We start from the raw sequence: 18,382 nt of genomic DNA on the forward strand, positions 1-18,382 counted from the left end.
CGAAGCTTTTAAGTTTTTATGGATGTTTGTGACCATGGCGGCGCGTCAAAATTGGAGGTCGTTTCGAAAACACGCCATGAAAAGAAAAATGGCCATTACTCAGCCATGCAAAATCCAATCTGATCCAAAATTGATATGCATGATTGTAGTCTGACTCTGAACACATCTGCAGTGAAAAAATCTGGAAAAAGTGTAGCGCCACCTGCTGGCAAGAGGAAATGACATGTTTTACTTGGAGCATCACTACTCCGAGTAGGATGAGCCGACACACCTGAAAATGACGTCCACCTGTTGAAAAGCCATTGAAGTTTACTCTGACAAAAAACCATAACTTTCAATGCGGGGGTGTGGTCGTGACAGAGCGGCAAAGTTGGGCATCTCGCTATGCACACAAAAGTTGCTCTCACGTGCACATTCCTTGTCCAATCTCACTGAAATTCAATGGATATGATGAAGCTTCTATTCTGAACCCATGGATATGACAATCTTGGACGAGCTCTATAGCGCCACCTAGTTATTGCATGGGGCACATTCTGCCCTGTATTTTCTCTTTGCTTTGTCCGATGTGCATGAAATTAAAACTGGAGATACTCAGAAGGGTCTTCTCTCATCATGTAAAGTTTCATGGGTGTACACCTGACGGTGCCTGCGAAACAGGAAGTGGTCGATTATGTGCACCCAAATAATATAAATTTATTATAAATCAGCCGTTTGTCTCAGGAAGCTGAGATTTCAGAATTAGATGCCTTTAATAACCTCCAGCTTTGATATGTAACACTATAGGGTCTACGAGAAACTTCATCACTTGATTTTTTTAATGAAATTTTGGACTGAACAAAGATTTTTAGCATAAATTATGTTTAGGTTATCAGCACCAAGAATTCAACTTTCATAGGCATTTATGTGCTACTGCTTCCTAAAAAAATTCAGAATTATTGAAGTTACAGGTGAACTTTTATTCAACATTTCATCCAAAAAGGTCCGAAAACGTCTTTTTAGGCAAAACTGCAAACACCTATTTTTTTGCATAACTTATCTTTCAAATATCAGCACAAAAAAATTAAAAACGGTAGGGATCTGTGTTTGCTGCCTTCCATATTTTTTTCAGACTTAAAAGTGTAACAGATGATTTATAAAAAATCCTTTTTCATCCAAAAACCTGTGTTAAATCTGTCTAGACTCCAAACAAACATTTTTTTATGGTAACTTATGTTTCAACAATCGACACCAATTTTCACAGACCTATAGCTAAACATGTCCCATAGCTACCTGAATATTTTCATAGATATAAAATGAACTGGTCATTCTAACATCTGGCATTCTAACATCTAACATCTTACATGTCAAAGCCTCTCTCAGCCTGGCTCTGCTGAAGGAGTCGTGTTACAACCCCGCCCCCTCCTGCTGGGACCCCTGCTATGTAAATTAGCAAGCAGTGAACAGAGAGATGAGAAGTAAGAATGGCCATTACTCAGGCATGCATAATCCAAAGACAGCCAGTTAAACACTGAAAGACATATTTTTTCGGTATGTCTTTCATACATCTTTAGTATTAAAAACTCTCCAAGATGAATGTGCCTGACTCCACCTGCAGGTGGATCACAGACTTCCTGACGGACAGACAGCAGTATGTGAGGCTGGGGAAGCTCGTCTCAGATACTCGGACCACAAGCACCGGATCCCCCCAGGGCTGTGTCCTTTCACCCCTGTTACTCTCCCTGTACACAAACAGCTGCACAGCTGGTCACCTGTCTGTCAAACTCCTGAAGTTTGCTGACGACACCACACTCATCGGCCTCATCTCTGACGGAGATGAGTCGGCCTACAGGAGTGAAATAGCCAGGCTGGTGTCATAGTGCAGCGCTAACAACCTGGAGCTTAATGCTCTGAAGACAGTGGAGATGACAGTGGACTTCAGGAAGGCCCCAGCCCCCCTCCCCCCTGTCATCCTCTGTGACTCCCCGGTGACCTCTGTCGAGTCCTTCTGCTTCCTGGGAACCATCATCAGCCAGGACCTCAAGTGGGAGCAGAACATCAGCTCCATCACTAAGAAGGTCCAGCAGAGGATGTACTTCCTGAGGCAGCTGAAGAAGTTTCACCTCCCTGAAAAGATGCTGGTAGACTTTTACACCGCCATCATCGAATCCACCCTCACGTCCTCCATCACAGTCTGGTTCGCTGCGGCCACGGCCAGAGACAAGGCCAAGCTGCAACGCGTCATCCACTCAGCAGAGAAGGTGATCGGCTGCCACCTCCCGTCTCTCCAGGAGCTGCACATCTCCAGGACCTGGAGGCGGGCAGCCAGGATTGTAGCCAACCCCTCTCATCCAGGACATAATCTCTTTCGGCCCCTCCCTTCTGGCAAGAGGCTCCGGTCCATCAGGACCAGGACCTCGCGCCACAAGAACAGCTTCTTCCCCACTGCAGTCAGCCTGCTGAACAGTACCCCAACTCCCCCAGGTGACCCCCCTCCCCCCCCCCCCCCCCCGCCCACCAAAGGACTGTCGGTGCCACTTACAGGCCCCACCATCCCAGCCCATCTGTGCTCCCACTTTAATTCACCTTACTCTACTGTATATAGTGTGTTGTTGTTGTTAACTTAATTTTTAACTTATTCTTAATTGCACTATACACCAAGTCAAATTCCTCGTTTTGTAAAGTGCGCTCTACTGAACCTGGCAATAAAACTTTTTCTGATTCCTGATTCTGATTCTGATTCTATTAATCATTGTTTTTTATTCATTCAAAATGCAATTAAATCAATATTTTATCTTTTTTCTTTTCCTTTTTCTTTTTTTTTTATCTCTTATATCCTTTTTTATAATCAATGTTTGAACTTCTTTTCCTTTCTATTGTCATGGTTTCAGTTTGTTGTCTTTTTTTTCGCTTTAGTTCTTGTTCTGTCTTGTTTGGTTCTGTTTCCTGTTTTATTTTGAAAGGTTTCCTGTCTTGTCATGTTTCTTGAGTTTTACTTCCTTTGGTCCCCATCTGCCCTAATCGTGTTCACCTGTGTCTTGTCTGCCCTGTCTGTATATAAGTCTTGTCTCTGCCTTCCTCCTGTGCTGGTCCATTAACTTCTGCTCATGTTGATCACGTCTTCTTGTCTGGCGTCCATGTCCCTTGCCATGCCACAGTAAGTTTTTGTTTTTAGTTTTGTCATCCTGCTCTGCAGCGCTTTTTGTTAGTTAAATAAACCCACTTGCCCTGAACCCGTTTGCCTCCCGTCTCTGCGCCTGGGTCCTACCTGCTCTCGAGCCTCCCCCCCACACGACATCTATACATCCAATGAAATTAAACTACAAATCAACAAACACAACTGATAACAAATGTCTCTAAAAAATGATGTGTATATTTGCAGAACCTTAAAAACACCAAACAAATAACAAATGCTTCCCAATTAAAGCACAAAAAATGGAACACAAAATGTAAAACCCAAGTTAGAAATTGCAATTTGAAAAAGATACTTTTTTCAGCAGCTTTTCAAAATCAATCACCAATTCTACACTTCTGTGGATGAAACAAAGAACTCCAGAACAATGAAGCCATTTCTCTAAGTCTCTCTCACCTTCAGTTTTAAACAAGGTCTGTGAAAATCCACCATACATTGGTCACATGAACTCAGAGACCTGCTAAAAGTGCACAATTGTAAAAGCTCTTTTATATAGACAACTGTTTGTTTGCTTAGAGCACTAAATATAAAAAAAAATGCTTTTCTATCACCTAGACACAGATGGAGAACCATATCAACTGGATTAATAACAGGGTGGCATGTTTAGACAACATGAAGCTGTCCATCACATTTTTGACCTAAACATGTAAACACATCCTTGGCTCTGCGGTTAGGAAATGGTATTTGGGAATCTCTTTATACCAGGAGCCAGCCTGGCCATTGGAACATCGCCACAGTGCCCATCCAGACTGGGACAGCAACGGGGTCCACTTCAGAGCCGTGAGCTGCTGTGTTTAACTCCAGCTGTCCCAGCAAGGGAGACAACTGCAGCAACATCCACTGACCAAGCTGACAAGCCCTGGCAGAAAAGATCCCCACAAGAAAAACACTGGCTCAGGCAGGCTGGTCAAAAAAAAATAGTTTTGCCATTGTCTTGCAGCTCGCAGATCAAGTGGTTTAGTTTTCCAGTAATGTCAGTCAAGAATGCAAGTTCAGATTCACAATGTTCATATTCACCATATTCAACAGACATCTCCTCCAATAGCACCTTAAAAATCCTGTGCTGTTTTGCTTTGCAGCTGAGGTTGTTTACGATTTTCAGAATAAGAGTCATTATATGTCCAGAGCCAATCACTTCTGCACATAAGGCCTGCTGGTGAATGACGCAGCAGTAATGCAGACATTTTGGAAAGTCTGGGTCAGCTTTACAGTGAGTGATGAAACCTGTTTGTCTATTGATCATAGCAGGAGTCCCATCTGCAGTCACTGCTACCAGCTTTTCTAATTGTACCTTTTTCTGCACAAAAACTCCTTCACCGTGTTATACATTTCAACTCCTCTTGTAGTTGTCTGTTAGGGCAGATGTGTCAGGAGTTCTTCTCTTGTGGAAACCAAAAGCTATGCTGTACTGTTGCCGTCCACAGACTCATCACACTGGACGTTAACCACCTGCACTTTGCAAGATCCCGGTCCAGCTAATTGGCCAAGTTATCAGACATAGCTGACACTCATCTAGACATTGTAGTGGAAATTGAATGAGTTCTATTGTTCTCATCCTTAGGGACAGTGATAGCAATTATCATCATTGCTTGAATTTTTTTCATGCTATATGCAAAAGTCTTTGTCCCTTAAGGCAACAGATTACAGCCCCCCCCCCCCCCCCCCCCCCCCCCAGGCTGCTGTCGTATTAACAATAGCTTGGAGCTCCAGAATGGACAAGAAAAAACGACGAGAATGGCTCGAGCAGGGCGTTGCTCACGGGGCGGTCGCTCGTGCCAGGCGGTCGCACGTGCTCGGGCCCGCTAAATGCTACTTGTAGCTTTAATTTAATTTTGTGTTTTTACATGACATTCTAATTCTTTTGCCACACATTAAAAAAAATAAAAAAACAATAACCTTACCTTTTCACAAAGCTGGAAAAACGGATCGTGATTTACTGAGAGTGGAAAAAAAAGTTCAATTGTCTGCTCCCACATTATCAACCATCTTAAAAAAAACAAAAAACATAACACTTGTCTGTCTCCATGCTTTTAAAATGCCAGCTAAGCTTGCTTTCGATTTCCAGCAGACTGCCCTCAGAGAAAGACTGATTTCTTATCTGATTAATAATAAAAAGAAATGGCAACAAATCACTGTGTCCCACATCAGAAAACTGAATGAAAAAGTCAAAACAGTGTTTCTGTGATTTCTAGAAGACAGATTCTTCAGATTATTGTACTTTAAAAAAAATTAAACTAACAAATTTAACCTACTTTTTAGTTAACAGAAATAACCAAATGCTGCGTTAAAAACACGTTAATTGTTGGGTTGCATGTTCGATTCCATCTAGATGTGAGGGAAATGAGTAATAGTCTCACTGGTCAAAATTCATTTTTTTAATAATTTTTTTTTTAAATATTAAATACTCTATACACATGACATTTATCCACATATAAAAGCATGTATTGCATTTTACATTCAAGTTCTGTGGTAGAAACAAGCCATGTAGCCTAATGTATGACGTCAGAAGCCTCCGTTTGCTAGAATCAACAGTGATTGTGAGGGAAATGAGTAATAGTCTTTCAGAAAATACCAGGACAGCAGTGCAGCATCTGGCTGACTTACAGCAGCTAATATCGTTGTCTTCTTTGTAACTTCACTAATATTCTTAAATAATGATACTTCGATCATCTCTTGATTTATTGTAAAAGCGTTCCCAGTGGTCTTCCAATTATTATTATGACATTATTAAGTAAAACAGCCAAAAACTAGTTGTTTTCTAGGACATAGTTTCTGCAGAGCAACAGGACTTCATTAGAAGTTTATCTTAGAGACTGTAGGTGTGGAGCAAGCACACCCCCATACCATACAGTACTCCCACTAGTTTACAGCCCCTCACAACCTCTAGTTGACATAACCAGTCCAGCAAAATTGGTGAGCAATATAGAGGAGCTATCCATCTGAACAGTTTAGATCCAGATTCCAGCTCGGACAAGGAAAACAAAGACGCACATGGATCTAGTTGTCTGCAAGTGGGTGCATCAGAATGGAGCAGAGCAGGAAGCTTTTGTCCTGCTGTATAGTCGCAGTCTATCGTTTTGGAAGAAGAAATAGTCAAAAAACTCAATTTTCTGTTTTATTTATTTTACAAATCTCCTCCATCAGAAAAATTCTACAAAAAATGAATAAACCTTAAAATCTAGATTGTCTTTAAAGTGGATCTTTAAAAGAGGAAATAAAAGGGAAAAATTGTATTCAAATTCCTTTTCAAACACTATAAAGAAATACAGTATGTCTCGAAGGACTGTGTTTTAACATAAATCCTAAACTTTATCCCTCTCAATCCTTTTTCTGCTTTATCTACATCACATGAAAGGAAAAGCATGGAGCTCATCATCAAGCTCCTACCTCAAAAGGTACAAACAAGTAGAGATGAACTCTGATTATGTTGTCACTATTTTCAAATATTTAAGAAAATTTCAAAGTAATTCAGTGAAAGAGCTTTGCAATTGTTATAAGGGCATCATCAGCACTCAGTCAAGTAGATTTCTCGACAAAAATACACAAATCCAGTTTATTATAGGATTTGTGCCAAAGGAAAATAGGTTCAAATAAATAAATAAATAGATAAATAATAAATGAATGAATGAATAAATATTTCAACTTTGTTTAATCCAAGTCATGTCAAACATTCCAAATCGTTATGATTTAACTAAATCCAGATAATTCCAGTAAGGCCAGACGGTCCTAACTGCACACTAATGAACCATATATGTGACAACCGATTCCATCAAAGGGTTTTCACTATACTGAGCAGGAAAAAAGGCAACAGTGCAGACTGGAATCCTCTCTAAATAAAAGTTTAAAAAGTAAATGCCCATCAAAACAAGCCTTAGTGAGGCTGACCATCTGCTGTGACCAGTTAAGGTCTGGGAGGCCAGGAAAGAGACAAACAAACACAAAAATACTTGACCATCTGTTCATAAAAAGAAAGAAAGAAGAGGAGGTACGTTAGAGACTGCAGAAATTAGAGAAGAGGAAGCAGACGAGGGCAGAACCATCAGAACATCTATTAAAATAAACAGCTTAGATACAAGAAAAATCACATTTGTGGGTAAGAGAGAAAGCAAAAGAGGAGGGGATGTGCAGAATGAAAGGCAAAGAAAAGACCCAGTTTGTCCTGAAATGACCCTCAGCAGTCTGAGCCTATAGCAGCATAACTGAAGGGATGACTCAGGGTCATTCAGGCAGAGAGAAAGAAAGTGTGAGCCAGAGAGGTAAGGATCAGGATTTGGATTAAAGCATTGCCATAACAGCATCACTTCAAAGGTTATGCTAGCTATAAAATAAGTTTTACTTGTTTTCAGAATATTTGTTCTCCAAAACAAAAAAACCCACACAGAAGCGTAAAAAACTCCCTAATACTCTTAGCATTCCCTATGCATTTGATATATTCCACATTCTGAGTACAGCTGCAGAAGCATTCCTAATTAATCTTATAGTGACTGATGATAATGTTTGGGCTCATTGATATTCACTCATTAGGAGATGTGATGGACACTTATGTAATATAAAGCAGCTCGGTGAAAATAACGTACGCCTTCAAACATCTCCAGCAGCAGGACGACACACCTGGAATGTGCTGCACAAATGGGAGCCTATCCCAGTCACAGCCTTCAAAGAGACGTGCACATCAAAGCCAAAGATTTACTCCAACTGACTTCAAGTCAAAAGTTTTTTTAGGAGCAGCATTACAAAGTCTATTTCAAGCCAAATCAAAGGTAGGATTTGTGCATCCATAGATGCGTTTCACGCAGAAGGCTATCATTTCCTGTTGTGAATGGTTGCTTTGCTTTTAACCACGTTTTCCCCCTTGTCTAAGTGAAAAAAAAAAACGAACTCATCCTCTGTGTGGCTTGTTAACAAAGAAGACCTTTGAGGCTACGGAAGTCAGATTTACCACCCACAGGGAAAAGCGTGTTAATACCAAGTCATATCAGCATGCTGCTTCACACATTTACAAAAACTGTCTTTTTGAGTTGTGCAACTAAAATGGGGATCTACAGCCTTCAACTCTGTCAGAGCCTATTAGGCATATGTGTTATTCAAAACCTGCATAAAGAGTCTTAAAATGTTTAAAAAGGTTAAACACCTAAGGTGTTTATTCTATTTTTCTTTTTACAAGAATCTCTTACATATTTGTTAAGTGGTTAATTCAAGATCAGGCTGCTTTATTCTACCTTTTTTTTTTTACCATTCGTATCATATTTCATTTTAAATCCCCTGTGTCATTAGCATGATTAAACATTTCCATTAAAGCCCATTGTATAACTTGGTTTATGTTTTATGCTCCGTAGTTCATCATCATTCCACTAGGGGCAGTAGAAGGGCGTTTCCTAGTCATTTCAAAATGGCTGCTTCTGTGAAATCTCAAAAAATAAAAAAAACACTTTTGGCATGAAAAGGTTTGGTTAATTTTTAGAACTTTATGTTGAGAATAACTCATCTGGGTCTCATAACTCTCATCTGAGAGTCATGATGTAGACCAGACAAAACGAGTGTGGTGAGTCAACTTGGCGTTAGTAGTTGAACAAATATTTTGATCTTGTTTCATTATATCGCCATATTAAATGTAAATGAACAAAATCTGAAAAGAATGATAAGCTTTTGACAGCCTGGAGGACCTGGAGAAAGTCAACGACGACAATTACAGTATCTGTGTTATGGGGAAGATGAGCACCACCACACCTTTCTCCAAACGTGGCCGACCCGACGATTCTCCCGGGGCTGCCTCTTCTCCAGGCAGCTGCATGAGTGACATCCTGGATTAGACTGATAAAAAGCGCTCCGGTCTTGATTGCCACTAATACCTGCTGGAGATTCTCCATAAAGAGAATCCATTAAGGAAACCCTCTTGGATCTTCAGGCGAGGAGCATGTGGGACAACCTGGTCATCTCTGGGATTCCAGAGGAGGCATGAGAAGACCCATAGGCTATGGTGAAATCCTTAATGGAGGCCCAACTGAAGCTTCCAAATGAGGAGGTGCAGAAGATCGCCTTTTCACAGGGTTCACCGACTCGGAGGAGGGAGATCTGACAACCAGCGTCCACGACCAATTGTTGCTAAATTTGAGCATTATAAGCAAAAGGAGCTGATGAAGAGCGGCGGCTGGGAACTGAAGGGAATGCACTTCATCGTTATTGACCAGTTTCCGGTGGAGACACTGCGGGGCAGGAAGATCCTTTTTCCTCTGAGGAAGACACACCTCACCGCCGGGTCCCGAGCTGTGGTCGCCGTGGACAAACTGTTCGTGGACGGCCGGCTCTTTCGGGATCCAGAGATCACCCCTTGGCTATGCTGTTTTTGTTTATTCTTCTTTCCTTTGTGCTAGTCCCCCCTTTCCCCCCTTCCTCATATTTGAATCATCTTAAGACAACACATTTAATTATACACGTAACGGGCGCGCATACGGGCATACACACGCGATCCAGCACACACACGCTGACATACAGCAAACACCTAACATAGGCTCACATAGGAGACACGCAAAAGGCACCTCACACAGCCTGGAAAGGTTCACTCACACAAATTCACAAATGCAGCGCAGAGTGCATGCGCACATAAATTGGCACGTGTGCATTATTTAGCCTCTTGTTAACATTATTAGCTGGAATGTGCGTGGAACTGCCTCTGGGGCAAAGTGGCTGAAAGTTTTAAATCACCTGGCTGGTCTAAAAGCACATATAGCTAATTTTCATTCATGTACTCTGCTAGTTACAACTCAAAACAAAGAGGAGTTGGTGCTTTAATTAATAAAAATATTAAATTTACCCATAAGGATCCAGTTACTGACCCAGAAGGCAGATTTGTAATCATTTACATATCAGCTTAGAATTCTGCATAGCTAGAATCTATGGCCCTAATGTTGACGACTCTTCCTTCTTTCACAGATTCTTCACCTCACTCTCGGTTCACTCTGACTCCACAATCATTATAGGAGGAGACGTCAATCTAATTCTGGATCTTGAACTTGACAGACTCAGCACAGCAGCATACCAGCGCACATGGCGGTCTGCAAGTATTCTAAAGCAGTGCATGAATGATCTGGGTCTCTGCGCCGCTTGGCGCTCATGTCACCCAAACACTAAAGGGTTTTACCTTCTTCTCCAGTTCACCACTCACACCCCAGTTTAGACTATTTATTAGTCAGTACATTTATTTTAAAAGATATCAGAAGTTCCAGCATTCATGCAGTTATTATCAGTGATCATGCACCAGTTTCTGTAAATGTTTTCAGAGAAAGATCCAAAACCTCAGGTATAACCTGGAGGTTTAATACATCTCTGTTAAAATACCAATAATTTATTCTAAGGCTTTCTTAGAATTCAACAATACTCCTGATATCTCACCATGTGTTATTTGAGAAACAGCAAAAGCAGTGATGAGAGGAAAAGTAATTTCCAATCCACATTTATAAAAACAAAAACAAAGAGAAAGCAGATTTATTAGAACTAGAAAAACTAATCAAAACTCTGGAGGCTGCTTTTGCACAGGAACACACTCTTGGAAATTTGAAAAAATTACTTTTTCAGTTTAAAGGACATTATCAACAAACAAACAAACAAAATTCCAACTACAAAGACTTAAACTTGAAATATTTTAATATTCAAATAAATCTGGCAAATTTCTAGCTAATCAGCTTTAAATTAATAAAGAAAAATCAACGATCACATCTATTTTGGACCGGACAGGAAATGTCACTCATGGTCAAAATTAAAAACACGTTTAAAGATTAAAAAAAAAAACATATACACATCACCGATCAATCCCTCAGAGCAAAGCATCAACTCATTTCTTAATAATGTAAACCTACCCAGTGAGAAACTCAGACTCACAGCTGTCATTGTCTGAACTTAAAGAAGCTCTGTTGCTTATGCCAGCAAATCTTCAGGGCCTGATGGCTTTCCAGTTGAGTTTTATGAAGAATTCTGGGAACAGCTGGGACCAACGTTTTACAAAATGGTTACATTTATCAAAGAAAGCCAATCAATGCCACCTAACATGAACTCAGCCAACATATTCCTTCTTCTCAAACCAGACAAAGATCCCACAAGTCCTTCAAGCTATCGCCCCGTTTCTTTAATCAATGCAGCACTAGCACAGAGAATAGAGGAAAAAAAAAATCACTCCTCACATAATTCTCCTTGATCAAATGGATTTATTAAAGGCAGACACTTGAGTGACAATATCTGCAGACATGTTAACATAATAGACTTTGCTGCTATTAAAAACCAGGAAATGACTGTACTCTCATTGGATGCATTTGACAGAGTAAACTGGAAGTTCCTCATTGGTGCACTCCATTAGTTTGAGTTTGGGGAATCATTGGTTGACTGGATTAAAATACTATATGGCAACTCAAATGCATCAGTCAGAACTGACAAACAGAAAAAAGTTACCCTTCCCAGCTCGGCAAGCAGGAGGCGTAACACTTCTAGAGCACTTAATTATTGACAGTAGATTCATAGCCACGGAACTACAAGGAAACATGGAATAAATAGCTTCTTGTAATACCAGCAACTTAAATCTATAATTACTAAAAGGTTTAAATGCAAAGGAGGAGGATTAGCATCTATCTTTTCACATCTCTTTTCATAGCAAAAAACAACACACAATTTTATTAAACTGGAAAAACAAGAACAATATTAATGTAAGTAAATACAGGAATCTTCTGTTTGATCATACTAGCTTACAAAAAATGCCAGCCGTGAGTTCAAGTAACTAAGAAAGAAGTCTCTCTGGTCTCCCATTGTTAACTTCATTACTGTTTTAAAATACATTAACATCATGTTAAAAATGTATAAAGCAAATTTGAGACAGTGGTTAAATAAAGTGCTTTTTCCCTAAACACTCAAGTCAATATTGTGCATCTAAAACTAATATTGTTTTACATGGATGTCATCAAAAGGTTAAAAAAAACATCCTAATTTACATAATAACATATATTTTTTATCAATTCTTTGATGTAGTGGGCTTTGCAGGGTTAAGAGCAGTGACAGAAAATTCACAAAACCTTTTTCCAAACACAGCTCCCATCACATTGATTGAAACAGTATTTATAGATGATTAGGGACAGCCTAACCCTTTGCACCCACTTGGACAAAGCTAATAAAGGAATTAGAACAATGGGTTTTAAATTTAAAAAAATGTAGAACTAAGGGTTTATTAAAGCTTAAGATATCATATTCTTCACTATCTGATTGTGAACACCCATCACCTCTGCATATATGGGTGTAAATGCATGAAATATGCTGTTCTGAGGCAGCGTTTAGTCAGAATATAAAAGAAAACCTATAACACAGTTACCTATGGCTTAGAAAATTACACTCAAGATACTCAGTACAATTAACACAAATTTAAATTAAACTTTTAATTAAAAACCCTTTAGTTGTTTACACGATTCACCTTATTTTCTTATGAAGCCACACACGGCCAGAGAGGTTCGAAAAAGAGCCAGCAGCAGTTCTGGGGCTACAGATGGCGGACGTTCCCCTGACCTTAGTTCTGTTGTGCCCCCAGGTTAAGGAAAAGATCTTTAAAAAAAAAAACACATTTTTCGTGCTTTGTTTTGAGTTTATCAAAATTTGTATAAATCAAAGAATTATAAATGGGCTGCATGGTGGGGTAGTGGTCAGCACTCTTGTCTGCATGCATGCTTTAGTTTTCTCTGGCTTCCTCCCACAGTCCAAAAACATGCGTCATAGGTTGATTAGTGGCTTTAAAATGTCCCTTAAGTGTAAAGGACACCATGTGTGTGAGGTTGTCTGACTCTGTGTTCTATTGGACTGGCAAATTGTCCAGATTGTGCCCCAGCTCTAGATGCGCGAATCATGTTTGGTGTGAATGCAGCTGAAAAGGTCCTTCTGTATAAAGTTGGGTTCATTTCTTTTCTCTCCTTCTCTCCCCTTCCTCTCTCCTTTCAACAGCTCGGAACATAAAACAAAGTCCTGCACAGCATGTGATGTGTCTAATGGCCCACCAGCCAAGCGTGAGGAAGCCATTCTGTTCTGTCTCTTATAAATATTCAGAGTTTTGGGGTGTCACTTCCTCTTTGTTGCACGCCAACATCTGGCAGCAAACTTTACTGCACTGGAAAAAAAGTAAACAACATAAGCTGTCATTAAGTGGGACATGTTTCCCACCAGAGCACCAGCACACATCTTTGATGGCATTTCCTGATCTGCTTAATGTTTGGATTTGGAAGGCAATCCTTTAACAGTGTGCGCATTTACATTTACAAAGTCTTTACCCCTAAACACATCTAATATTGGCCTAATTTAGTGATCCACATTATGCTACTTCAAGCACCGTCTTGCCTGGTCATACATTTTAATTCCCTCTGGATGTCAGTCGACTTATTATTCTTTCATTTTAGGTTTGCTGCTGTTATGACAATTTTCAGATGCTTTAAAATCAAAGAGCAACTGTTATCACCAAACACATGAATCTATCATCATTTGGAGTCGTATTTCTACCTACAACACTAATGAATAGACTTGAAAAATAAGACGGGAAGAAAAATGTTCTTCCTGCCTCTGGCTTTGAAAGTAGAAAAAGTCCAATTGGATTACGCAACGTCTTTGAAATAAACTGTGATATTTGTCCAGGCAAAGTTGCAGTAACATGGAAAAACTCTCCCCTTTCATTCTGTGATTCAAATAAATCCATGTGCAGGTCCCCTGAATTCTAGAAAAAAAATTCTGTGATGTGGTAAACCATGTAAAATATCCTGATAATGCCGAAGTCACAATGGCCTGACCTGTAAGGTTTTACGGGTTTTGGGTTGTCCGGGCCTCTTGAGATTCATAGACAGGAGGAGCTGCATGGGTGTCCTGCAGTTCCCTTAAGGCTCATGGGCAAACTTAAGGGAAGTCATGAAAATGGAACGTACCATTGTCATGCATGTGATGAATATCCCAAAGTGTTTGTAAAGCAAAGACAAAATCGACAAACAAATGTTCTTAAATGGGTGTTTAGCCCATGATGTTAACACTAGACAAGCAGGGAGGGGCTTCATCGTCATTTTGTTCTTCCACTGTTTTAACTGTTTACTAGTGCTTGTCCACCACCTACAGTTGAGCCGGTGTAAATCTTTGATTCTTGCTCCAGGCTTTTTCTGTCACAGCTCTATTCAGATATATCAAATATTAGGTGAATGGCCACGCATTTTGCACATTGAGCCTGAAAATGGTTGTAGAAGCTTGCATAGCAATGTTTGAATAGAATTTTTAGAACAGAAGCCTGAATGCACATTTACACCGATTTTTCATTGGAAGTGGCAGCTTGAACATGCTTTGCTGAGGGCAGTGTCATTGTAACTTTAGGATAATGTAAGTTACACTCAGCTATAACGCACAGGTGATGCCTTTGTTGGGTCCCCTTATGCAGCACTGTAGCCATTAGTAAGTTGTGTGCACTGGCTTCTTGCTGACCACTCGCAAATGTTGCACTCATGAGGTGAACAGGTGACATGTTAGCGCCCGTAGGACGCCTGTGGGATGCCCAGACAAACCACGCTGTAATAGTCTAATTTCCTCATTTCTAACTGCCCGACAGTGAACATGGGATACACAAGGGGTGTGCACCTTTCACTTGAACAGCACTAATAAGCTCCCTGCACAGGGTTAAGGAGAGTTGAAAAACTGAAAAATCTGTTTGACATGCCTGCTTCTCACCCTCTTCCCCCTTACGTGTAAAGTGTTCACTACAACCTGTCACTTGCAGCATTCCCACAGTGAAACATATGCATGAGCATTTTCTTTCTACAGGCTTACCGAGTGGTCTAGGATCACAAAATGAATGCTGGCAACTTATGTGCCCCATACAGATTTGCCAATGTTCTGCATGCAGACAGCCTGTGTCCACCTGTAAGGCGGTGTACCTCTGACTAAGGTAAAATGTCGGAACATACTTACGTGGGGAGGCGCTCTCACACTCCTGTGTGTTGCATTTCTGGCTGCCGACCGGCTTCAGCTCATGGTGGCACTGACCTTGATCCACCTCAGTATCAGTATCAGCTTTTGTGTCAACACATTTGATGAGTCGCTGTTGGACACCCCCACCGCATGAAGCTGAACACTGCACAGAAACATTTCCAAAGCTTCAGTTTCCACAGCGCACACAAACTTAACTTCTGTTTTTCCTTAAAAGACTTGAATTGATCTCTCTTTGTTTCCCCAACAGTAGACCCCCACCACTCAAAGTCAGAACTGTGGCTGCACTGTCCAGAGCTACCAGACCTGTGTAAGATCTGTGTAATTAAGCATTCTGAAGAATAAGAGCAAACTTTACTACAAAACTTTCATTAAAATAATCCAAAAACTCATTTAAAACAGTTACTTTTTATCAGAGGTCACCTAAAAGACAACAAATTAGCCCTGGTGCACACATTGACAATAAATGAGAATTGAACTGAGCAACCCCTCCCCCTTTGCGTTCCAAACTGGAAGAACCCGCTGGTTCCAAGAAACCAAAATTTCAATAGACTTTTATTGAGAAAAATAAACAGACGATACTCAGTCCATCAGAATAACCATTCTAGCTCTACTACCTTTTATTTACATGTTTTTATACTCCTATTTTTTTAATGATATATTTATTGTAGTGCAAGTTATTTAAGTTAAAAACTGACCAATCAGATTCTTCAAGAAAAGTAGGTGGCCTCACATCAAATGTTAAAAGTTTTTGATTGACAGATTCTCCCGAGCCCCAATTCCTTGCTGACAGGTTTGAAATAAACAGTTTTTTACAAAGACACAAACTGAAGAAAAGCTCACAGGAAATGACTTAACTCCCTCTGGTAGAATTGGGTTTGTTTAAATTGTGTATTCTCCACACAACAACTTTTTGATTGATTACCGGTAGCTTTTTACTCCCTCTCAAGATGAATGTTTTTGTTAACAAATAAATAAATAAATAACTCCACATAATAAATATTATATTGTTAAAAAAACGCAGTAGAGGAAATACTTTGTGTCTGCTTTTCTTTCTACTTTGTTAAGAATTTTGTTCCTTTAATCCTACTTGAATGATCATTTTTCTACTTGCAAAAAAGCAAATTAGTAAAAAATGATCTAATAATTCTCAGGTTTAACATTCTGCTTCTTCATGCAGGGAAAGAGTTGAGGAAATGATTGTCTTTTCGAGGGTTAATTGGCGGGGCTTGAGGTGCTTTAATAAATATCTTCCATCTTTCTCTTTTCTTTTTGTAGTGCTGCTTTCACATCCTTTCATGTTCTGCTGCTCTCTACAGCTGCTCTTTTCCTTCCATGCCTGTACACTCATCTTTCTTCCCCTGCTCTGTACAATTCCTGTCATTTTGGACTGCAGTGCTTTTGAACTTGGATTATGGGGCGTGAATCTTTCTACAGCATGCACTGTGACATTTTTTTCTTTTTACCGTTTGCCCCACTGCATTACACTTGTAAATGCGTTTTCTACATCATAACAGCAGTAGGTCGGCAAATGAAACAGGCTCTATTATATTACGATTTAGTAGTAAACCTGCTGCTCGTGTCTATTAAGACAAAACAAAGACTGTTAGGAATAATACACGAGAGAAACCTTTTATCAATAAGTTAATAAGAAAAGTTCTGCACACAATCACATCAGAAAGTAAAATATTCCTCACAAGTTACCAAAAACTTGCCTAAGTAGGTTTGCCCCAAAGCTTATTGAACACTGTACCACTGGAGATCCGGGAATCCTGTTTCCCTGCAGCTTTTACTTAACCCTAAATACTGGTTTAGCATTTTACAACATCTGCACTGAAAAGTAATCTTGTACTCCAACTTGAAGTTACATTTATCAAGAATAATGTTTAACTTTTAACATACAATTACTTAAGGGCTGTAGTTAAAGTCTCCACTAGACCTCAGAGTAAAAAGAAAATAGTGGTAACACGTTATATTAAGGATCACTTTATTAATGTGGGTCATTGATAATTAAGCATTAAATAATAATAAATAAAGTCTTAACAGATACTTTTATGCATTGCTTTGCAATATTTGAGTGCCTATATCATTTTCAAGCTATTAAGTGTGACATAATGGTAATTCCTGATGAAAAACAGGGTTAAAAATACAGAGCTGCCAAGGTCGGCTCTAGGTTGACATCATGAAATGGGCGGCACCCACAAGGAGAGAAAGGCGGTGCCTCAGAGATAGAGTCGCCTCAGAGATAGAGTCGTCTTACATCTGGGTAGGAAAATGAACTCTAAAAATAAGGAATATTTCATAAAAAATGTATTTTCTTTAGTGTGCCAAAAGTCACAAGTTATCATATATATCTGGATAAAGTTAACTCTGAAAGACTTAAGAATAGCATGATATGGGGGCTTTAGGTGTCATATTTAATACAGTACTTGGCAGTTAACTGATATTATTATTCAACGTTACCAAACACATAACAAAGTATCAATAAAAGCTTTCCTCTGCAATTGCTTTGCATCGTATATGCATCAACAGCATGTTAGTTTTTATACAATAAAGCCTTAATAATGTCTGAAGTAATAATTTACTATGGTTGTTTGTTAGGAGTTAGTAAGCAAAAGGTAAGTAAGTTTTTAGGTTTTTAGCCTAACTTAACCCTTAATAAATGCTGTCAAACCTCATGAGCTTTAGTCAAAGGTTACTTGACAACTATTAACTATAGTTTATTAACTATAGTTAACAATTGGGTAATGACTACATATAAATTAATATGTTGATGCATACATAATGCAAAGCAGTGGCATTAATAATTCTTGGTAATGCAAAAAGTAGCGTTAAGTAATTTACAGTTAACTACTAATGAATGAATTAAATAATACACTTAGTAATACAAAGTAATGCATAAAAGTGGAAGTTGATACTTTATTTATTAGTTCTTTAATGCTTGATTATGCAGCGACTCACATTAATAAAGGGACCCTTATAATAAAGTCTTATCAAGATGCCCAGTTATTTTGCGCCATACTCAGCAAGCAACATTTTGGATTTTTAAATAATTTTGATTGATCATACACCGACTTTTCTCCTGTCATCGTCCTTTGCTCTTTTCTTCAGGTCTTCCCTGTGTGATGAAATATGTATAATCTGTTCCCATGCTATATAGGGAATGTACATCTCAGCCTGCTTCACTTTAGAAAGTTTTCTGACTTTGATTAGCAAAGAGCTCGACACAAAGTGACTTAT

The 18,382-nt window shown here is 39.4% G+C and overlaps 1 protein-coding gene across 3 annotated transcripts in view; it reads right to left on the bottom strand.

Moving 5' to 3' along the window:
* Positions 1 to 18,382, bottom strand: part of adamts7 (a disintegrin-like and metallopeptidase (reprolysin type) with thrombospondin type 1 motif, 7) — a 201,964-nt gene that overhangs the window by 24,218 nt on the left and 159,364 nt on the right. For 2 of the 3 annotated variants that reach the window (XM_078944241.1, XM_023952917.2), the window contains exon 23: positions 15,125 to 15,287. In XM_078944241.1, the coding sequence (XP_078800367.1) occupies positions 15,125 to 15,287 (163 nt within the window). Of the gene's footprint in view, positions 1 to 13,176; positions 13,299 to 15,124; positions 15,288 to 18,382 lie in introns of those variants that run through there. The other variant, XM_078944242.1, reaches the window with a different exon arrangement.

Source organism: Oryzias latipes, chromosome 3, assembly GCF_053564925.1.
Source record: "Oryzias latipes strain Hd-rR chromosome 3, Olatipes_Hd-rR_3.1".
Lineage (NCBI taxonomy): Eukaryota > Metazoa > Chordata > Actinopteri > Beloniformes > Adrianichthyidae > Oryzias > Oryzias latipes.